This window comes from Carica papaya, chromosome 2 (genome assembly GCF_054855325.1).
Source record: "Carica papaya isolate Zhongbai chromosome 2, ASM5485532v1, whole genome shotgun sequence".
NCBI classification, from domain to species: domain Eukaryota; kingdom Viridiplantae; phylum Streptophyta; class Magnoliopsida; order Brassicales; family Caricaceae; genus Carica; species Carica papaya.
The window spans coordinates 30,918,022-30,942,596 of NC_142310.1; the positions used below are offsets into that span (position 1 = coordinate 30,918,022).

General features: G+C 35.2%; 1 protein-coding gene across 1 annotated transcript; it reads right to left on the reverse strand.

The window, feature by feature from the left end:
• Nucleotides 1-137: 137 nt before the first annotated feature.
• Nucleotides 138-24,340, reverse strand: DL1C (DYNAMIN-like 1C). The gene is made up of 16 exons (XM_088214050.1): nt 23,987-24,340; nt 23,804-23,867; nt 23,290-23,397; nt 21,265-21,366; nt 20,638-20,688; nt 20,464-20,525; nt 20,223-20,313; nt 20,035-20,099; nt 19,747-19,941; nt 19,497-19,616; nt 19,336-19,406; nt 17,859-18,084; nt 2,790-2,840; nt 1,760-1,988; nt 994-1,133; nt 138-400 (listed from the first exon to the last, which is right to left on the reverse strand). Exons 1-16 carry the CDS (start codon nt 24,116-24,118, stop codon nt 275-277), a joined length of 1,833 nt encoding a protein of 610 aa, XP_088070176.1. The 5' UTR covers nt 24,119-24,340; the 3' UTR covers nt 138-274.
• Between the last annotated feature and the right edge of the window lie 235 nt (nt 24,341-24,575).

Genomic DNA, 24,575 nt, shown 5'->3' on the forward strand with positions numbered 1-24,575 from the left:
AATCTTTGCGGCTAATACAATATAAATATAAAAAGTATTTAGGTGTTTGTATTAATCTTTGCAGGAAATAATTGAGAAAAGATTGCAGATTTAAAAAAAAAAAAAAAAAAAGAAATTCAATTTACAAAACATAGAGGTAATCCAAAGTAAACTCGATACTTTTCAAAATTGAGTACAAAAGAATGTGCAAAGTTGAGAGAAGATTTAGGCTGTGAAGCTTTTTTAAGCATAAAAAATTTGCAAGCCTGCATAATTGTTATAGAATCAGAGATTGCTATTTCCAGGCCACAGAATCAATGTCATCTCTAGCTTGCTTGTACAACTCAAGTCTTTTAGCTAAGGTTGCTCGCTTGTCCATGAGCTGTGGGTCCTCGTCCAACATTGCACCAAGCCTCTCCTTCTGCACACACCATGGAAATGGAATTATTAGCTTCAAATTTATTCTGCACCTTTTTCCATCCTCTTCCTATTATTACCAACAATAAACTGAACCATACAGCACCTACTTTGAGAAATGACATTGATTCTGTGGCATTACGTTATATTTTTACGTTTTGGATCTTACCTCTAGCCCCCACTTTGAATTCTTTAAAAATAGAAGTCCAATTCTCCTTTTTAATTCATATGAATTTAATTCCTACCCTCTAAAAGTTCAATGTCAAGGTGGAGGGGAGGTTTAACATACAAATTTTTGTTCTAACTCATGTCAAAAGTACTATAAAGATCAAAAAGTTGGAATTGAGTGAGGATGAAATAGAATCAAATCAAATTAAGCCTTGTATCTTAAACTCTCAAGTTATAAACCAACTTACTGTGGTTGAGTTGTTTATTTTTCCCCCTCATTATCATGAGGATGGGCGTTCAAAATTTTATGAGCCCCATTGAGACAATAAGAAAACTCTCAAGTTATAAGAACATCTATCTCATTTTATATTTTCTCAAGAGTCAGGAAGAGGGTTGAGGGGTTCGAAGAAAAAAGCACCCAAAAATTACCTCTCTCCTCCCAACTTGACTGTAGAAGTAGTTTAGAAGTGATCTCCTGGCTTCTCTTACTTGGCAGTAAACCACAGCCTTCGGAATAGAATTCCTGAGCGTGTCGCACACCATATTTATATAAGCAGTGACATTTGATCCTGCAGAAATAAAAGGACAGTGCAAAGTTTTATTGTTTTTTGTCTTGCATTGGTCAGTTGGTAACTGCATCACAGAAACAGAGGAAAACTCAAAAGAATTTCAAACTGATAAATATGTTATACCCCAAATATTAAAGCTATGTTTGGAATAAATTAAGGAGTCCTGTGGATAACTACTCTAATTAGGACGATGAAAATCTCATTTAAAATAATTAAAGATTGAATTTATAGAGAATTTCAAGTCGAACGGACCAGTGCATCCATTTTGATTAGAACTTATGCAATTTGGAATTTGTTGATTTATTTTTACTTAAAATTCTTAATAGGTCAATTTTTATTATATGCTAATAAAATACCATCAGTAACTAGTTGCAATGAATGTGAATTTCCAAATCAATTCCAAAAGAGTTCTTGATTTTTCTACACATAGCCTAACGATGGATGACATTATACCTCCAGCATCATTGTCTCAACCTAACAGAACAGAAACAAATTAAACTAATTCTAGAATCAGCAAATGCAGATCACTGAATCTTGTGTATATTAGCTCGAGGTTTTTTTTTTTTTAAGTAGAAAAGTGAAAAATATCAAACTTATTGTAATCAAGAAAGAAAAATATTATATACCAATTCTTCTGAAATGATTATCAGAATAACGGTCTGCATTTGGGCCTGAGGAATTTTGAGCCTTCTCTGGCTCAAGATGAAGTTTCCGGAAAAATTCAACTGTTAGATAGCTAGATTCCATATCCACCAACCGTAGAACTGTTTTCTTGCTCTCATCTCGGAATCTTTCCAATGCTTCATTTGCAGCAGCTGCTATGTCAGTTTGAAGTGTTGGAAACCGCTTCAACTCCTGCAATGCCATGTGGTAGGAATTTAATAAATCAAAGTGCAAAATCTCATAAGACACAGAGAGAGAGAGAGACTTCAGTATCGGGCACCCTTCTGACTCTATACATTTTGTTACACAGATGAAACAGAAATCAGACGAAAAAGGTTCATGAATGCCAAATGGTTCATGTCTCATTTGGTTTAATCTTCTACTCAAGGATCCATAAACAAATGCCATCAGAAATTAAGACATGCATACAATGAAGACAAACACCTGTGAAGAGATCAATCACAACAGTACCTAATTTAAGTTGAATATAGAAATGACTGAGAATTAGAAATTTTTTTTTACGCAAATGTTTATCTCATTTGCAGTTTATTCTCGTTTCTATTCTGCATAATCAAAATTTTAGTCAAACTCAACCTTAACTTTACATAAGACAAAGGGAACAACCTATGTCAAACATGCTAACAGATAATATCCAGAGATCCAAGTTGCTAAAGACAGGCTTGATAGTAAAGCATGACAAACATATTAGAGTTGCATTGTGTGAAATTGGAAAAAGCTTTCCTTAAAATTCTTCCTTCAGGTTCCTGCCAGCTTCTACATGATAGAGAAAGAAGAAGAATAGTTTAAATGCAATCAGAAAAGCCACCATTTTACCCATAGAGGTGATAGCTCTTTTTTGGCAACAAAAGCAGAATTATTGCAATACAAAAATTGCCCAATTTAAAAAAAATAAAAATTATTTCACTTGTATATAAGTCCAATTAGAATCTCATGCAAGATGTCTTCAATAGTCCAGCTAAAAGTTTCTTTTACCTCGGTTTCGGCTATTGACTTCCGTACAAGTTCTTTCAATATGAAATGCACCTGAGGAACAGAACAAGATAAACATATTCAATGGAGAAAATTCAAAAACAAAGTGCCTCAGAATATGAAGAGCTTATCCTCAACTTCAAGTTGGACAAGTGATGTATTGACATTCAAAGGCGGTAAAATGATAAAAATACACTTCCCCTTCATCAATATCTTCAGTCATTGCCTTTCAACATAAGTTTGAGAAGTGACAGTAAGAGAGTTTGTCTCTGGTGGTACCACTTCCATTTTTGGGTGAGACATCTTAGTTTCAATTTCCAATCACGACAAGGGTGGTTGGAAAGATGGTTCTATTTACTAAGTTACCATGTGCAGGAGATGCAGAATATCTAATACATGCTTCCAAATTAACCAAATTAACCAAATTAAAAAACTTAGACAAGTTGCTCTTAGAAAGATGGTTCGATCTAATCAGTTACCATGTACAGGAGATAGAGAATATCTAATACATACTTCCAAAACTGAATTATACAGAAAATTCCTCAGTCGTGCATGTATTCAACCTTAAGTGCAATTTGTAAATAATTAACTTCTTTGTTACAAAAAGTCAAACATTGAAAATATTGGTGCAAAACAAAGACCTTGATAGGGTCCAAAAAATCTGTGCACATCCCGTCTTCATGTAAAAGAAAACCAGAATTTCACTGTGTGTAAAATACCTAATAAGGAAACTAATAAGTAGCCTCACTTGAACTTTTAAAATTTTAAATTTCACTACCAGAATTTCCAAAATGCTATATAAAGTTCAGAAATTTGATAAAATTACAATAATTGCTATATATCTGAATGTCAGGTACTTCTGACATGTAGCCAATGAAGGTGAGTGCAAGAATGAGAAGAAAAATGGTTAGATCGAAGAGAAAAGAAAAGGAAAGAGTAAAGGAGGATGGTAGGAAGAACTGTAATGCAAAGTTGTTCCTGTTATTCTCATGAGTTCCTTCTAGAATAGGCTAGTAAAAATGTTGTTACTATCATCTTAGGGCTACCATGCAATCTTAAACATTATCAAGAAAAACTTGAGCCACTTTTGAAGCAGTAAAGGAGTGCTTCAGGGTTATAAAGTGAACATATTCGGCCATAAGATTCACCACCACTAAGACGGTATCCTTATCTGCCGATTTGGGCAACTACTCAATAAAAGCCATTGATATGTAGGTCCTAGCTCGTTCTGATGAAGGAAGTGGTCATAATAACCACGGTAGTTGAACTTTTTCCATAGTACACCTTTAACACATCTTACAGTTTTGCACTTGTTTCACCACATCTTTCTTAGGCCAGGCCATAGAAAATATTGTTTCAAGCATACTAAGTGCCTCTGATTCCCAAATGACCTCCTAATACTGTATCATGGCATTCTTGGATTAGTTTCTCTCTTAATCCTCCTAATGTTCCGATGACCAGCCTGCTTTTGAAAGCATCTCAATATTCCTGCCTGGAGTTGGTAGGATAGTCGGCCATCCTTCTCAATTGTCAGTTCTTTTAGTAGCTCTTCAGTAGGAAAATCTCTTTGCTAGCTTTTCGTGGCTTCTACCAACTAAGTGGGGGAATTAATGGTAACTGCCGATAGTAATGCTACCTCTTCTTTTTTCTGATTTACATATTCCCGTCCGGAGAGTGGATCTGCCACCTTGTTCTCTACTCTCTTTTTGTACTGAATAGAGTAGTTCAATCCCAGTAATTTAATAATTCCCTTTTGCTGCACATGATGTTACTCTTTGCTCCAACAGGTGCTTGATACTTTTTTGATTTGTTTTTATGATAAAGGGTGCACCTTCCAAATAATACCTCCATTTAATTTGTTTTCTTGCATAAGTACAGCTCGTATTCCTACTCCACAAGCATCAGCTTTCAAAATAAATGACTTAGAAAAATCTGGTAATCTTAATACTGATGCTCCACTCATTACCTCTTTTAACAGTTCAAATGTGTTTTTTGCTTCCTCGATCCATTTAAATACTTCCTTTTTAGCATATCAGTCAGAGCTTTGCTGATGGTACCATAATTGCAGATAAAGTTTCAATAATACCCTGTGAGTCCAAGAAAACCCTGCAGCCTTTGATAGAGGTTGGAAGAGGCCAGATCAGCATGGCCTCTACTTTTTAAAGATTTTTTTGACCTCTTGTTTAGAGATGATATGTCCAAATATTCAATTTCTTCTTCGGCAAAATAACATTTGGATTTTTTGCATATAATTAATGTTGCCTGAGCAGTATGAACACCAATTTTAGGTACTTTTTGTGTTGATCCAGGCAAGGGCCATATACCAGAATGTCATCAAATAAAATCAGTACAACTTCCATAAATAAGCTTCAGATACCTGGTTCAGAAGGCATTGAAATGTGACGAGTATATTGGCAAACTGAATGACATGACTGTGAATTCATAATATCCATGATGAGTTCGAAATGTTGTCATGTAAATGTCTTCCTCCTCCATTTATATTTGGTGGTAACTATATCTGTTGCCCCATGCAATTCATCTAAAAAGATCATCAATGACAGAAATTGAAAATTCATCCTTGATTGTAATCTTGTCGAACTCCCTATAATCCCACATAATCTCCAAGTTCCATCCTTCTTTTTGACTAATAGGACTGCACAGATGCAAATGAAGAGTGGCTAGGTTGGATAATTGAGGCATCAAGCATCTTTTTAACCTGATGTTTAATCTATTTTTTTCTGAAACTGTGGATATCGATAGGGTCTCAGGTTAACTGGGGAATTGTTGTTCAGCAAAGAAATGCCATGATCCAAGCCTCTAGAGGGTGGAAGGCCTTCTGGCTCCTCAATGATATCTTGGAAAACTTGTAACACTTGTTCTGTTTGGTTCTTTTCATCTTGAAAAATTCCCAGGCTTTCTGCTGTTAGATTCTATGGACCATAGACAATAAACTGTCTGTGTCCTATGCTTACCTCCACTTTTTTATCATCTTACTAAGTTTCTCTCCTGATGAATTGGTTAACTTGTCAGGAACCCTCACCCTTTACAAGGTTATTTGCCTTCCTTCCAGTTTGAAACTCAACTTTAGCTTCACAGGATCAAAGATTATAGGGTTATACATCTTCATCTAATCTACCCCAGGTATCATGTTATAATTTCTCAGTAGAGTTACTCTGAAATTTAACAAAATTTGTAGTTCTGCCTTCTCCATTGGATTCCTAAACATTCACCTTCATTGGTCACTTTGTGAACATTAGCCATTATCCTAGTGAGAGGTCTGTTGTATTCCACCTGGCCCTTCAATTCTTCTGTCACCTAGGTATCCATAAATGAATAGGAACTACCACTGTCTAACAAAATTATAATAGCGTTCTTATTGAGTATACCTCTTATCCTCACAACACCCCCTGAGGAACAGCCTATTGTAGCCTGTAATTTCAAGGTTACAGGGTCCTCTAAGGATTCTTGTCATTCTTCTGTTTGAGTTTTGTTGATAAGGATTTTATGTTAACTAAAATATTATATTATTTAAACTTCTAATAGTAAGATTATATTTTATAATTAGAGTTTAAATAGAATAAAAATAATTAGTTTATATATATCTTCTAAATGTAAACAAAACAAGAAATAAAAAATTAGAAGTTTATTTTCTTTAAAAATTTCATGGTATCAGAGCACCGATAAAAAAATGCAGCCGCACATTCGCAGGCACCGATAAAAATTGAAACTGCACATTCGCAAACATCGGTAAAAATTGAAACCGCACATTCGCAGGCATCGGTAAAAAGTGCAGTCACACCTCCGAAAGCACCGGTAATAATATACAACCGCACAACCATAAGCGCTGGTAAAAAGTTGCAGTCGCACATCCTCAAGCGCCAGTAAAGAGGTGTAGCCGCACATCTAGAAACACTAGTAAAAAAAAATTACAGCCGCACATCAATAGATACATGTAAAAAAGGCCACACCGTTACCTTTTTCTGGCGCACGTTCAGAGATCTGTCCAGATAAGACGAGTCAAACCGACTTTGAGCCGAGTATAAGCCGTTCTAGAGCCGAGTCTGAACCGTTTTAGAACTAAACCCGAGCTGTTTATAGCCGAACTAGATCTGATTTTCTTTTTTAGCTCCTTGGTGCACATAGGTCTATTTTTTATTACTGGATAGTTTTTCTTCTTATTTTTAGCAGTCTAAAATGAACAGAAGTAAAAAAAGGAAGTGTTACTAGTTTTGATAATCCTTCATTACAAATCAATCCCGTAAAACTTGATAGAACTAATTATCTTGCTTGGTCGAAATCTTATTTATTGTTCATCAAATTTAGAGGATTGCAGGGTTACATTACTAGTAAAGTGAAAAAACCAGATGTTAGTACTTTAAAATATAATAGATGAGATTCTGAGAGCTCATTGGTAATGTCATAATTCATAAATTCACAGATGAGTAATGACACCTAGATTTATGAACTCCGCAATAAAGTTCATGGCACAAAATAAGGAGATATGACTATTTCTCAATATTTTTCTGAACTAAATGAATTATGACAGGAATTAGATTACTATCAAGATTTTTAAGCAGAGTGCCCTGCAGATGCAATCAAATTTCAGAAATTGATAGAAAAAAGCGAATTTATAATTTTTTAGCTGGTTTGAACACCGAATATGATCAAATACGAGTCCAAGTGCTTGGTAAAGATCTTTTTCCTTCATTAGAACAAACTCATGCTTATGTTTAGCAAGAAGAGAGTAGATGAAATACCATACTTCACATTATACCAGTTGAGAAAGCTGAATTACTTGCTCAGTCTGATCAATCCAGAGATATATGGAAATGTGACTATTGTGGCAAACCAAGACACACTAGGAAAACTTGTTAGAAGTTGCATAGAAGACCAATTATAGGTTGGGGAAGAAGAAGAGGTGGAACCACAAGAGCTCAAGTAAATTTTGTTGAAGTTAGGGAAATACCTGGTTCACTATCCATTGGAGTCTTTTCCACATAAGAAATTCAAAATCTGAAATGTCTTCTAAATCAATTTAACTCTTCATCAACTGTTAGCACATCAAATATGGTAAAATCAGATATTGTTAATTCTATTTTCACTCCTGATAATTGGATCATAAATTGTAGAACTAACAAACACATGACATGCTCTTTTAAAGAATTCTTAACCTATTTTTCTTATACTGAAGGGGATAATGTCCGTATAGCAGATAGGTCATACACTCCCGTGTCGGATACAGGTTTCATTAATTGTACTCCTACATTACACTGTCTTCAGTTTTATATATGTCTAGTTTTTCTAATAATTTTTATCTATTAGTGTCATAACTAGATATCTCAACTGTAAAATTAAATTTTTTCCTGATCATTACATCTTTTAGAATCTTCAAACCAGAAAGATGATTGGAACTGGTAGACTGCAAGATGGTTTATATGTCTTGAATAAACATCTGAACTTAATTGGAAATCAAGCAACCATTGGGAATAAAGAAATTAATATGGAGATACTATAACAGTACTGACGATTGGGACATCCGTCCCTTTTTGTTTTAGAAAAATTATATGCTAAGTTATTTAAAATAACTTCTATGGAGTCTTTATTTTATTATGCATGCAAACTTGCTAAACATAAGAGAAGTTCTTATCATTTAAGTAATAATAGAAGTATTGATCCTTTTAAAACTATTCACTCTGATGTGTGGGAACTTACTCAGAATACATCTCTTTTTGTTCATAAATAGTTTGTTATTTTTATTGACTGTTGTATTAGATTAACATGGATTTATCTGTTAAAAGCAAAAAGTGATATATTTTCATGTTTTTAATTTTTTTTAAAAATGATATGTACACAGTTTAGTGCTAAAGTTAAAATTCTGCGAATTGAAAATGGTACAAAATATATAAATAGTGGGTTCTGTGCCTACTTGGAGTCAAATGGGATAATTCATCAAACAAGTTATGCTTACACCAGTGAACAAAATGGGGTTACTGAAAGAAAAAACAGACACATACTAAAGGTAACTTGGTCACTAATATTCACCATGAATCTACTAAAGAGTTACTGGAAAAATACAGTTCTCTCACCTGTTTATCTTATCAATAGAAAGTCTTTGCAGATCCTGAATTTTAAAAAATTTATAGAGGTTTTGTAAGGAAAAAATTTCTATATTATTCTCCCAAAAGAATTTGAATGTGTATGTTTTGTTCATATTAGAAATGTGAGTAAACTAAAATTTAGAGCTCTTAAGTATGTATTTGTTGGATATTCTTCTACCTAAAAAAGTTACAAGTATTATCATCCACCATATAGACAATACTTTGTAACTATGGATGTTACCTTTAGGGAGAATGAGTCTTACTTCAACTCAAACCCAACACCTCTTCAGGGGAAGAGTGAGAATGAAGAAGTGATACATAATTGGGTAATGATTGAGAATCATATTCAGGGAAAGAGTGAGAATGAAGAAATGATACATAATTGGGTAATTATTGAGAATCATATTCAGGAGGAGAATTCTATTATAGAAAGTCTTAATCAAGAAAATAATGTTGGACGTCTAAATAAATCATACTTGAAAAGATATTCAAGGAGAGAGAAGTCTGAAAAAGTCATTATGCAATCTATTTCAGATCAAGAATCTTCTTTGGTTACAAAAGATACTGGTGAGTTATCTTTATTTTATGATTTATCAGATAAACCTATTGCTATTAGAAAGGGAACGAGAACCTGCACTAAGCACTCTATATATAAGTTTGTTTCCTATGACTCTCTATCTCCCTCCTATAGAGCCTTTATCTTATCTGTCTCCTTTGTGTCTATTCCACAGGATTGGAGAAAAGCTCTATAATATCCTAAGTGGAAGAAAGTCATGATTGAAGAAATGAGAGCATTGACAAAGAATGAAACATAGGAACTTGTTTCACCTCCACAAGGAAAGAAAATAATTGATTGCAAATGGGTGTTTAATGTAAAACACAAAGCAGACGGATCTATTAAAAGGTACAAAACTAGATTGGTGGCCAAAAGATTTACTTAGACTTATGAGATTGACTATCAGGAAACATTTGCACTTATTATAAAGATGAACACAATTAGAATATTTTTGTCTTGCGCAGCTAACCTTTATTGGGATTTACAGCAGTTTGATATAAAAAATGTATTCCTCAATGGAGACTTAGAGGAAGAGGTGTACATAAAAATTTCACCTGAATTTGAAGATGAGAGGATGCAAGGAAAAGTTTATCAATTAAAAAAGGCTGTATATGGATTGAAACAGTTTCCAAGAGCATGGTTTGAATGGTTTAGAACAGTTATGATCTCTTTTGTATATCAACAAAGTAATGCGGATCATATCTTATTTATTAAACATCGTAAGAATAAAGTTACTCTTCTCATTGTTTATGTGGATGATATTGTGGTGACTGCAGATGATATAAAGGAGACGGCTCAGTTGAAAAAATTTTTTGCTCAAGAGTTTGAAATAAAAGATTTAGGAACATTGCAATACTTCTTGGGGATTGAAGTTGTCAGATCTAATAAAGGGATCTTCATTTCTCAAATGAAATATATCCTAAATTCACTAGAAGAGACTGGTATGATGGATTACAAGCCGACATAATCACCTATTGAGAGCAACCACAAATTGCAAGTAAGTAGTGGTACATTAGTTGACTTGGAAAGATACCAGAGATTAGTTGGAAAACTCATTTATCTCTCATATACCAGACTCAATATAGCATATGCAGTTAGTCTTGTGAACCAGTACATGCATGATCCTCGTGAGACTCATTTACATGCTGTTTTTCGTATATTACGATACCTGAAGTCTGCACCAGGAAAAAGTCTGCTCTTTTCTAAGTATGGTCACCTTAAAATAAAAGCATTTATAGATGCCGATTGGGCTGATTCCCTAAATGATAGAAGATCAACTACAAGTTACTGCACACTTGTAGGAAGCAACTTAGTCACATGAAAAAATAAGAAATAAAGTGTAGTTGCTTGCTCCAGTGCTGAGGCAGAATATAGAGCAATGGCCCAAAGAGTATGTGAAGTATTATGGTTGCAAAAACTAATGAGGGTGTTAAAACTGCTTAAAAATGAGAAACTATCTATGTTTTGTGACAATAAAACAGCAATTAACATTTCTCATAATCCAATTCAACATTATAAAACAAAACACATAGAGATTGATCGACACTTCATAAAAGAGAAGGTAGTTGATGGCTCTCTATGTTTATATCATGTATTTTTTGACGACCAAGTGGCTGACATTTTCACTAAAGAATTATACAACAAATCTCTTCAGAACCTAATTTGCAAGTTGGACATATGTGATATTTTTGCACCAACTTAATGGGGAGTGTTGATAAGGATTTTATGTTAAGTTGAATACTATATTATTTAGAGTTCTAATAGTATAATTATATCCTATAATTAGAGTTCAAATAGAATAAAAATAACTAGTCTATATATATCTTCTAAATGTAAATAAAAGAAGAAATAAAAAATTAGAAGTTTATTTTCTCTAAAAACTTCAAGTTTCTTCCTTTTCAACCTCCTCTCCCTTGCATCTCTTCATTGTCGTGACTGTTTTAAGTTTACATTGATTCCCTAAAAAATATTTCTTTCCTTATTGGTAGCAAGAATCATTTAGTTTATTCTCATTTTGATATTGGGTTCTCCCATGCTGACTTTTCTGATTTGTTGAGATTTTGGGTAAATTATTGTTACTGCCAGTAGGTACTTCAAAACTAGAGGTTGGATAGTGGGGTTTTAGACTATAGGTTGTAGAACTAAGGTGTCTACTTCTTTTATTGCGGTTTATTGCTTCAACAGCTTGCTCTTGCCATAGAGCTAATTCACAAACATGGTTCAAAGTAAATGGTTTATGCATTCTCACTATGGATCAAAGTTCTTCTTTCAAACTACTAATAAAATTTAACATGAAATATTTCTTTGAGAGTTCAGAGTTATTAATGAGTAATAGTGACCTCATCTCTTCAAATTTTTCTTGATACTTAATCTCTATATGTTCTTGTACTAAGTTATTAAATTCTTCTAAAATATCAATACTAGCTAGCCCCCAAACCTTCTACAAACTTCTTCAACAAATACATCTCATTATAACACCCTCAGAGAATTGGCTAGCCCATGAAACCATATCTCCACCTTATCTCCTAAGTAAAGAGCTGTTGTTTCTACTTTATTCTCTTTAACTATGTTATATGCATGAAAGTATTTCACACATCATCTTATCCATGTTATAGGGTTTTGACCCTTAAAGATGGGAATATCCACCTTCCGTGTAGAGTTTCCCAACGGGTTATTCCATGGGTTCTACATGCAACTACCCCCAGCACCTCACTGCTTTGGGATGGGAAGTAAATCGCGATCCTAAGTTGATATAATATATGAATGACGTAAATTTAGTGACAACTCACCCAACCTTACTCCACTTCACAGCATCTTTACAAGTTGTTTGAACCTTTGGTCTAGGAGAACCCTGGTTTGTTGCTATACGTTGTACATCTCCACCATGAAGTCCAAGAGCTTCTAATTGAATTCTTTCACATTGTCCTCCATTGTTGGCAATTTCTGTGATTCATTAACTACCACCTTCCCTTTATTTTTCACCATGGCTACAAAACTTATAGGCGACTCATCAGAATCGATCTGCTCTGATATCAAGTTGTCAGAGTACTTAAATTCTAAAAAAAGAAAGAGTAAAGGGGAAGAAGAATTGAAAAAACTTAAAAACTAGAAGAAAAATGTTTGCTATTCAGACTTATCATACTTAGATCAACGAGTACAGAGTACTTAAATTCTAAAAAAACTAGAATCGTCATGAATAATTCTTAAAGATCCTCCACGAAAATAGAGCAACAAGGAGAACCCTAGCCAATTAACACCCGAATGACCCTCTGACTTCAATACACTTCATTTAACTCTAATTTCTCCTTAATTACCTATCCTAGATTTATGCCACGTATCCTCAACATTCTCCGATTGATATGATGTAGACCCATTATTCTCTTTTTCACTAGATTGCGCCACGTATTTGGCTCTTTGTTTATACACCTTAACCTGATTTAGTCCCCTGCTCCCGATTCATTTCCCTCTTCATGAGCTCTACTTGATCCCTAAATCCATTTTCCTCCCTATGAGCTCACCATGGTTTCATGCTTTCAATTTTATTATCTCTCTAGCAAGCTTGTTTTCCGTAGGACTCGAACTAAAAACCCTCAAAAGTAAATTAGTATTTCTTTCCTGAATTACCTTGATTCTAAAACTTTCATTTTTTTTTAATTTTAGAATTTTTTTTGGTTTTTTAGTTATAAATCACTAAAGGAACATACATGGAACACTTGGATAACAAGGGAATCATTATGGTTCTCTATCAGGATATTAAGGGTAAAAAAGAAAAATTACAAGAAAGAGGCAAACTGGTCTTTTTGTAAACATTTAGCATTAGAGTTTCTTTTATTTTGTACTACCAACAAATCTGCCATCATCAACCGCAGCCACCACCATGGCCAAAACGACCACGTGATACTCCCCAGAAACATGATGGTTAAGCCTATAAAAGTCTATCTATCTATACTTCTTTTTTTTAAATAAAAAGTATCAATTGTATATTAGCAAGGTACCAAAAACAGAGATACCGCCCATATACAAAAATTTACAATATGGTTAGTGAATTGATGACAAACTCAAAATTTACATCACTAAAAATATCATATCCTAACAATATAAACCCAAAATAAAACAATCATCTATCTTTTAACCTAATCATGCTACTAGACTCACCATCAAATGTTCTATTATTCTTTTCTTTCCATATGACCCAAAAAACAGTCAAATGGATCATATTAACCAACTTATTTTTGACATTTAACCTATCCCAAGCCCATATCTCATCTCCCACCAAACCCGCAATGACCCACTCGATGCCCAACAACCCAAAAATAAAAGACCACAAACAATAAGGCATGGGAGACCACAATAATAAGTGGTTACAAGTTTTCTCTGCCTTCAAACAACAATAGCACCCATTCACCAGGATGCAGCCCTTGATTCTAAGTTTATCAGTAGTTAAAATCTTCTCCCAACAAGCCTCCCAAGCAAAAAAGGACACACGAGGAGGAACCAAGGTCTTCCAAATTTATTTAGCTGGAAAAACAATCCTGCCCACTTCTCTTTCCAGACACAAAAACTGATAATAAGAGAAAACAGAAAAGAAGCCATTTTTTCCAGATTCCACACAAGTTGATCATCCTCACAAGAAATTTTCTGTTCCGCCAATAGCTGCAATAAAACTTTATATTCCCCTAACTCCCAGTCATTTAAATTTCTGTTACATTAATAGACCAAACCACTTCCCCATCAGACCTCTGGTAAGCCTCAATAATAGCCATATTCTTGTTTTGAGTAATACTGAAGATGCTTGGCCACCTCCCACCCAATTATCTTCCCAGAATTTAATTTTATTTCCCCTACCCAGTTTCCACTTTGTGCAGTGCATAAAACAGGTTCTGTGCATAAGAATCTTCCTCCATAACCCTCTCCCATGGGGGATAGAAGTGCGGTCAGAAACACTAGAATTTATAAATTTGCCCCACCGGGCCTCAACAACCCTCCTCCACAAACTCGTCTCCTCCCTCGAATACCTCCATAACCATTTGCCATGTAAAGTTTCATTCATATTCACCAAAGATCTAAAGCCAAGCCCCCCACTTGTGATTGGTTCTTTTAAGGTATTCCAATTCACGAGATGGTATTTACGGTTATCATCCATGTTGCCTCATAAAAATCTGTATTGGATAGCTTCCAGCTTTTTTGCCACCTTCACTATAATGGTTAGAGTAGAAAGATAATATATTGGGATGTTTGTAAGTGTGCTTTTAATTAAGGTACATTTACCCCTTTTAGAAAGAAAATTTCTTTTCCACTCCGCAAGTCTTTTATCAAATAAATCAATAATTAGTTCTCATGTAAGTTGATCCTTGTATTTAGCTCTCAAATGAATCCCAAGATATTTGAAAGGGAATTTTACCTCCTTACACCCTAAAATCGAACCAAAATTACCAGCCTCACAGCTACCACCAATTCTTGCTAATTCAGACTTGAAAAGATGTATTTTAAGTCCCGACACAGCTTGAAACCATAACAAAACACTTTTCAAATGCAATAGGTTCTTCAAATCTGGCTGGCAAAATACGAGTGTATCATCAGCAAAGAATAAATAAGACACCTCCATTGTATTGTCACTATTCTCCACCACAACACCTCTCAGTAAATTAAGATCATTCGCTCTCCTAAGTAGCCCGTTTAAGCCTTCCATAACCATAATGAACAGTAAGGGGGATAGAGGATCCCCTTGCCTTAAACCTCTTGAGGCGTTAAAGAACTTTGAGGGACCCCCATTGACCAAAACAGTGAAAGAAGTAGTAGTGATACAAGTTCTCATCCAATTCCTGCATTTAGACCCAAAACCCATTCTATACAGCATGAAATCTACAAAATTCCAATTTACATGATCATATGTTTTCTCTATATCCAATTTCCACACTAAACCATTCCTCTTTATAGCCATTCGCTCATCAACCATCTCGTTGGCAACCATCACAGCATCAAGAATTTGTCTACACAAAGGCTTTATACATGCAATCTACCAAACTAATGGGCCTGAACTCTCTGAACTCATTGGAGTTCAAAAATTTCACAAATTTACCGGAATGATACAATTCGAATTTATATCCCTATTTCTCATCGACCTCAGTCTTCTTCTTCTTTTCTTCTTTTTTCTTCAAATCAGAACCATGACAAAGGATTCTAACAAGATGGTATCAGAGTAGGGACCAGCTGAGTCCTCTGCCGGGTGTCGCATCCTACACTCGATCTAAAGGGAAGGCAGCAGTGATCGAGGCTCACCATGAAGGATATCGAGTAGAGACTCACCGCATTCATGGAAGAAGTACACGAAATGAAACATGAGTTCCAGGATCAGTTTGATTACCTAGCAGAGCTAATATGCGGTCGAGCGCTGCATTAGTAGAAGTCGAATCCGACGGAGCAGTCAACAACCGCTCCAATCGGACTACAAGAAAATCGGCCACATCCCTTCACACACGAGGAGTCAAAACGCGATGGAATGCAACGCCACAGGATGCCAACCTCAACAGTCCAAATGGCAGTCACGTACGGGCAGAGGGAGAATTTGCCGCCGTTTTTCACACTTGAGGAATAAGCAAAAGAAATATGGGGTTCAGAGGCCCCCCAGATATCTAAAATCAGATTTTCTAGTTCGGACCCAATTATTGGCCTAGACCGAACCAATCTGGACATAATCAATCCGATCCGAACCACCCTGGACCAGACAGACCAACCCGACCTGGTTTTGAACCGATCGACTGAAACTGAACCAAGTTAGTCCGAAACTGTCCGAATCGAACCGGCCCACTGGATCCTATGCACAAAACCGGTTCCGCCTAATTTTTTTTGCTTCCCAAGTTGGAAATTTCACTTTTCGAATGAGTAAACCCTCGCGGGTGGTTTCAGAGATGTGAAAAATACTTCATAATCTACAACACTCCTAACGAGTAAAAGATGGAGGTTGCATCATTATATTTGGGAGAAGTTGCCAATATATGGTACCATGTGTGGTTAGCCAAAATTGATGTAATGGATTAGAAATATTTAGCGGAGGAACTTAACCGTAGATTTGGGGGACCATCGCAAAAAAATTTCATAGAGTTCATCAAACTATCCCGAATAGGTACTATTCTCGACTATTTGAAACAATTTGAACATATATGCTTTCTCATGGATGTAGATAACCCAACATTTTTAGAAATATTTTTCATACCCACCTTTATTTGTAGCCTTAAACTAGAGTTACAACTCATGATAAGGTTTCTCAAGCCGCAAACACTTAATCAAGTATTCGAACAGACCTTATTACAGGAACAATCTGTTATAGAAATATCTCAAAGTTTATATTTTACTGGGAATGATGCCAAATTTTCATAAAGATCTGAAAATTATGATCAACCACCCTGAACTACAGGAAGAGATATGGAACCTAGAAAAGTAACAACTGTTTGTTACAAGTGTGGAGATTGGTACCTCCCAAGACACCATTGCACGAGTAAAACGGTAATGGTCTTAGAGGAGATTGTCACAGAAGGGATCCTCGAAGACAAAGTTTTCCCAAATCAACCTTGAGGATAAGGTTAATGTTTAAAGGGATAGTATTGTCAAGATATTAAGGGTAAAAAGGAAAAATTACAAAAAAGAGGCAAAATAGTCTTTTTGTAAACATTTAGGGTTTGGGTTTCTTTTATTTTGTATTACCAACAAATCTGCCATCACCAGCCGCAGCCGCTACTAGGGCCAAAATGGCTGTGTGATCCTCGCTGGAAACATAGTGTTTAAGCCTATGAAAGTCTATCTATCTATGCTTGTAGACATCATCGGAAAAGAAATAAATTTATTCCCTATTTCTCCTCGACTTTGGTCTTCTGCTTTCTCTTCTTCTTCTTTTCTTCTTTTTTCTTCAGATCAGAACCATGACAAAAGGTTCTGACATTCTCAATGGTTCTTGACATTGCAGCCAGAAAAACTAACATTAGCAGTAACTTCATAGATGTAACAGTGACAACAACAACAACATTACAATGGAAATATATCAATAGGGACCACGATTATAATGATGGTAACTAATCTAGTAACAATAGATTTATAGAAATATACAATTTGTTGAAAAGAGGGTCATATAACTGTATGATGTACAAGGTAAAGCAACTTATTCTACCATTTGTATTCATATATGTGTATGTAATCAGCACTATCATATTAGGCACGACATTTTTTTTGAAATAAATCATATTATGCACAACTAGAAGCATTAAGCAAGCACATTGAATGGATCCATTAGTGATTGAGATTATCTGTATGGTTTTTGAAAGAAATTATTTTCCACAAAAAATCAAACAAATAGCTCCCATCCTATAATTATAACCACAAGAATAAGAGTCACTAGTTATGATAGAAAGCAACAAAGAACATTACAGCATCCACAGAGGCTTCAGCTGGGCCTTTGAAATAGCTAATTGATCCATCAATGAGCCTTCTATATCCTTGTTCTGGAGCAATCAAATGTGGCTGATAACCGTCAGCCTCTGAAACAACCTTCTGGACATTTTTCAAAGAAAGATGACGATCAAAAGGGAGCTTTTTTAAAGCAGCTGGTAATTGATTGTCAAAAACTCCATAGATCCGATCTCCACCTGGTCGTCTGAAGTAGCAAACTTACATTATCTAACATGCAACTTACAGAAGGAATCAGGGTAAGATAGAAATCATATCATAATGCATATTGAACCCAGCTCAGCAAGCATTTAGTTTTCTCAATCACAAAACAATAAGATGATAACAAGTTACCCTTTTATTTTCTTTTAAAAGAGAAGGGCTAGGGTAATTTTAAAAAGTCACTAGAGGACTGCCACCGCCATGTACAAAAGAATAGTTACAAGCTAGTCAAAATATCAAAGAGGACACCAGATCCTCCTAGGGAGGCGTGTCCCTTGAACAAAAAAAGGGATCTGTTTCAGTTCCTTCTTTATAATGTTATCCTTCTGGTTCCTAATATGCAAAAACAAAATAAGAATGAAACCTTTTAAGAAGAATATTTATCATTTCAAATAAAACCTAATTGTATTTTTTTCTTTACCCACAATATCTATAGTGCATAATTCAGGAAGACAAATTTTCAGTTCGCCTCAGCATTAGGGTTGAGCAAGAGTGAAGAACTCTTGTATTCTCAAAATTTCATGTGTATTGAACCATTAGCTGGATATCATCAGGAGGAGTCCCAACAAGTAGGATCGTAAAATTTGTTCAGAAGAACTTGATCTTACTTGATACATTTGTACGCCCATGACAATTAGTTTAGGAATAGGACAAGATTTCAGTCTACCATCTAGAAGGTTCATTCTGGTGAAGAAAATGGCATTCAAATCTAGTGAAAATCTAATGATAAGTTCCTGTTTTTCCTCCATTAAGAAGGCAGCTTGTTATGCTTAAAGACATAGATAAATGGAAAATCCATGAATACTCTAATTTGCTTCAAACTCCCAGTTGCAAGGTCTACTAACTCTTCAGGTAAGTTTCACTAACAATGAGTAAACATTGAGCTCCAAATCCTAAATCATATCTTCTTTGCAGTGGTTACTATGAATGGAAATCATTCAGATACCTATTTTCCAGTTTGTAGAAATGGACAAACTACTTGGAATTTGTTACGAACTTTAGCGGATGAAAACAAAATATCTCATAGAAGGTCCAGAGCATGACTGCCACCAAACAATTTGGATAAAATACTATCAGAGGATAATCTTATAAAGAGGAACAATGCTGAAAAAGGTCATGGTAAAAGTATCTCTTATAAGGTCCAGATCATGATCCTCATCAAACAATCTGGAAAATATAGTATCAGAGAATAGTCTTATAAAGAAAGTACAATGCTGAAGAAGTTCATGGACTTTACCCTCCATCCAAGTGTTCCTTGAAGACACGGTCAAATGCACGACATAATTCCAAAATTGTGTATAATTGGGCCTGTTCATATAGGGAAAAAACTTCTAATCAGTGGGATACAAAAATTAATAGTTTCATTTATAAAATAACTGATTTCCTATCTATTGTTACCCCCGAATCTACTGCAATAGGCCTGCCAATGCGATCTAACTCTGCATTAATCTCATCTATGCTCTTGTTTATCAAAGCAATGATGCTTGGTATACGCTGTCTGATTACAACTTCTAAATGCTGAAGAAGATAAAAAAGAGAAACAAAAAGGAGGAACCAAAGCAAAAAAGAAATAGAAGTCCAAGGTGAGGCACGTCCCAGGGTTACAATCCAAGCTAAACATATATAAGAGAATCTGGATGATAAGGACCTGAGACAACAATTTTGCAAGGTACTCTGATCCCATTTTATTTGCCAAGTGTCCATACTCAGGGCTTGTTTCAAAATATTCACACTCCTTTCGGCGAGCAACAATCATGTCAACATTCTTATTGATATCAGCTTGGGAACGATTCACGATCCCAACCCAGGGATGTTGCAGCCGGTATGACCTACCTTCAAGAACCTAAACATGCAACAAAGCAACTATTATCTTGATATATTATGTTAGAAAATAAGGGAGTCTTTGGTATTAATGCAGAACAAAGAAAATCCATACATCCAGTGCATTTGTTCCCTTGTCCATGAGATCAAGTTTTGTCAACACTCCGAAAGTTCTCTCACCTAAATGCACCAAGGATTATGGAATGTGAACCTCTTTGTTCAATAACTGAAATTATTACAGTGTCCTGGAAGCCTGGAGAGAACAGAATACTTTTAATCTTGAACATACTGAATGTTTAGTACCTGAAGGATCAACTTCTCTTGCAAGTTTTATGGCGTCTGAAGTGGCAATATCTTGATTGGCAGGAGAAATAGCCAATATAATGCTGTTAGGCTAGAAAAATCAGAGAATTTGGTAAACATGAAGTCCTTAAGAATTGGCAATGCAAAGAACTTCCTAGACAGAATATGCTTCAAACAAATATATTACTTGAATTCAAAATATTTATAGGTACGCAGATGCCCAGTTATACAGGATTCTCACCTTCTCAACATAAGACCGAACCATGTTTTCAATGTCTTCAACAATGCTCTCTGGTTGTCCCTCTGCCAAAGGAAAAATCGCCACATTGCATTGCAAAAAATGAGAACTGCTAAAATTAATTGAATGATTTATGTTTTTAGCCTGTATTTGAAGATAACATCATGTCTTATTTACCTACAGCCACCTTTGTCAACCCGGGAAGATCTATGAGAGTTAAGTTGACCACTGCCAAATAGAATCATGCATTTTACAGTCAACTTAGAACCAATAGATGAAAGAATTAAAGTAATAACAAAATCAAACACAAGAAGAAAACTAATTTATTCGGGACCACAACTATCATCAAATAAGTAGGAAAAGAAGAATGGCAAGACAGATAGGTCGCCAATAAAAAATCCTGCATGAGACTGCATCAATATGGAACTCGAGTAGCTGAATTTGCCAGGTGCAAGAATATCAAATGCATGCCTCACTGTGTTAAATTAGCTATTACCGCAGGATTAATATATCACGGTGATCAAGCAATAGTCTCTTGTCCACTAGTAAAATTCTCATAAAACACTCATTAAGTGTTCAGCAGAAAGATTGAACAGATAAAGGTAGAAATGAATGTATGAAGGAAAAAGGAATAATGGATAAACAAATACCATTATTCTTTATTCAGAATATCCATAATTTTGGCAAGAAAACAAAAAAAAAAGCAAAAGTAAAGATAAAGCAATTCTTCGTTATCTGTTCTGCAGTAAGTTAATAGAATGATTTCAATCAGTATTTAGTTAAAAGGAAACCATAAAAACAAACCATGTGGGGAATATATGCTCAAGTGAATCGGAATGTTTGAGATGTGTTTTGTCTTCCCTGTTATGCGATCTGTTTCATCTTGGATCTCCTTACGCACGGCAGCTGCAAAATTGAATAATGCTCATCGTACCTTGATACATGTTATAGCTCACATACAATCAGGGATGGCAGTGAAAAATCTACAACTATCAGAATGCATTCTCTGTATACCAAATCTATCATTAATCGTTCCCCAGAGAAGGCAATGCTTTGAATCAGCCTGGTGACACCAAGAGCCAACCGTTCCAAATATTAGATGCAATAAAGCTAACTACTTTACTAGATGAGCAATTTTGTAGGCTAGTTTTCTTTCCCCTTGAGGAGTTGGTGCAACTAGTGCACCTCAAATCCCACATCTTTAGTGCATGTTTTGGGTGATCAACTCAGACTTTGTGTTGCTTGGCAAGCAAAGAAGAATAAATTTAAACCATTAGCTAGCTTTTGCTCCACAGAGACGTACTATTTTCTTTGTAATGATAATTACAAAATTTTATTATAGATGAGAAAAAAGGACATAACAAAGGATGTAGCTCAAATAATTTGTTTTTCACTTCATAACTGCATTAACTTTATGATTCCTTTTTTAGGAGAAATACTTCGAACATATCTCGACCTTTATAATTCCATTTTAAATACAATGCTTATTTAAAATAATTACTTACGATAAAAATAACCCAACAAAGATTTCTAGTAAGATGACCAGGTAAAAGAAATGTTTGTCTCTATTCATATGGTCATTTACATGTACGATAATAGGCATTATATTGCATTCAATGTCCATTAACACTTAAGTCATTACGAAATCAAGGTGGGAATAAGTAACAAGGACAATGCGCTCTCCATCACAAGTTTACTAGCATAAGTGGAAAGGATACCATGAATTTCTAAATCTGAAATTTCGGCTCGTCCCAGTTCTAAACAAAGTATATATAAATAAAAGAAACAAAGCAAAAGATCCCAACTCCACCAAAATTCTTTAATACTCCAAATTAAGATTAGGCCTACACAGCAGTTGCTGCTTCCAACAGAAAACCCTTCCAATTTTTAGACTACATCATCTTTCATTACTATGCAATAAATGGCTTTACGCTTAAGTCTTAATATTAAAGATCTGCTTCAAGTTGGCAAGCATAACTGTGCTTGGTGTCTAGATTTGTGCATTATGTACTTTCATGATGCTCCCTCCCATAGCCACATTTTTTACAATTGTGATATAGTAAGGTCCCAAGAATTGAACTGTTTGCCAGGGTCTATAAAGGGAGGAAGAAAATGGTCTAAGCCTTTCTGCATTATTTTGATCTGCCAACTGCCTATTGTATTTTGTTGTCATCTTTCTGTTGTTTTATTTTATAGTCAGGATTTGAATAAATTTTTTCACATCCTAAAACTAAATGCTCTCGGCTAACTTTTTCTTTTTTAATGTGTTCCTGGACTTCAGCCATGAGTAAAGTGCAGGGTCAATGCCCTAAACCAACACTTCTATCATTTAAAATATAGAAAATATACAAGATTGGGAGGTGGTTAAGATGAATACTCGCTTTGTTTGACAAGAACATGAATCTTGAAAATATGGCTTGGAAGCAAAGGACTCTCAATCTTAAAAGTAAGCCAGGAATAAGAATCTATAAGATGGCAAATTTGAAGTTTCTATAAATACCAAGATATGGTTTTCCAATGTTATCTGACCTACTGAGGTATTTTCAAGATGAAGACAATCAGCCTCTGCCTGCCTGCTCATCACAGGCAGTTCTCTTCAACATCGACAAACAAGGAACTTCATAGAAGAACTATAATTTCATAAACAGTAGCCAACCTGTACAAAGTACAGAACATTCACCTAGCATGCCTTGAGTAGCATAGCCAGAAAGAACACCCATAAATTATGACAGCAAGGCAAATTCGAACGCAGCAACTAATGTTCAAGATTGCATGAGGAACCATGATGTGAGTTGAAACTTATAAACATTGCCTTTGTATTTAACTTACAGAACTCAGAAAACCTCTTTTTTGGCGCATGAAGAAACTCTGCATATTCAGACTGCCCATCATCCAACTTATGAAGCTGCAGTACTAACGGCCTTCGAGTGACAATGCCTTTTTGAAAAGAAAAACAAAACACACAAACAAAAAAGGCAAAGTAAGTAAAAATGATTCTTCAAGAAACAAATTGCTCATTGTAGTTCCACTTGTTACTAAAACAGGAATTAGATGATGGTGATTACTTAGTTTAATATTTTATGTCATAAGGAGAATGTGAAATACTTGTACTTGGTAACTTATTTCTTCAATATAGAAATCAACTTGTTCACCACTATACCAAGAACCAGACTAGTCAACTTAAACAATATTTCGCATTAAATTCGTTTTCTTGAGATGGACTGTTATTAACCAAAGATCAAAGTCATGTTCTAACCTTTTCACTCATTTCCACCCAACCAAACAGACATGATTGAAAACCGAAAACAACAGGTATATCACAAAGGAAGAAATTCATAATTACCGGATCCACGAGGAAGGAAATCCCTCCCCACCACGCTTTCCAAGACGGACGACTTTCCAGAACTCTACTAGCCCAGAACCAAAAACAAATATTCAAACAACACATCTCAACACGGAAAAGAAAAAAAAAATACGAAAAACAGAAATGCATGTGTATATCTAATTGTATGTACGTATATATTACCTGGCCACCAACGACAGCAACGGAAGGAAGAGCTTCCCAAAGAGACATTCCCTCGCCGCCATGATCGCCAAGAACGGTGCAGGCTCTTTGGATTTTGTTGATGAGACCAATCAGGCTCTGCATTGTAGCCATCTTCAGAGAATTTAGAAAGCCAACCGGGAAGCGCGGAGATCTTGCAAGCAATGAAAGCGATGCAGGATTTTGTGCTTGGGTTTTTGATTGGGGATTTTTCAGGAGAGGAGAAGAAAATGTTTGAATTTGGATTGGATCAGAGAAATAGAATAGTTTTATTTTTTTATTAAAATTTTTTGGGAATCTGAGAGAAATGCAACAAACGGAAAAACGGTTATGACAGTGATGGTTCCATTTCCAAATAAATGAAGTTCAATTTTGAGGAGCGAAAAATTAAATTAAAAAATATTCTCCACCTTAGTAATTATTTTTACCAATCTTATTTTGAGTAAAGGTGTAGCACCCGGAAAGGAGGAGGGAAAAAAAAAAAAAAAAAAAAAAAAAAGGGGGGGGGGGCCACGTCATCAGCCACGTCAGCAGGCCCGGTCAGCAGTCCCGGCCAACCAGGGCCTGCCAC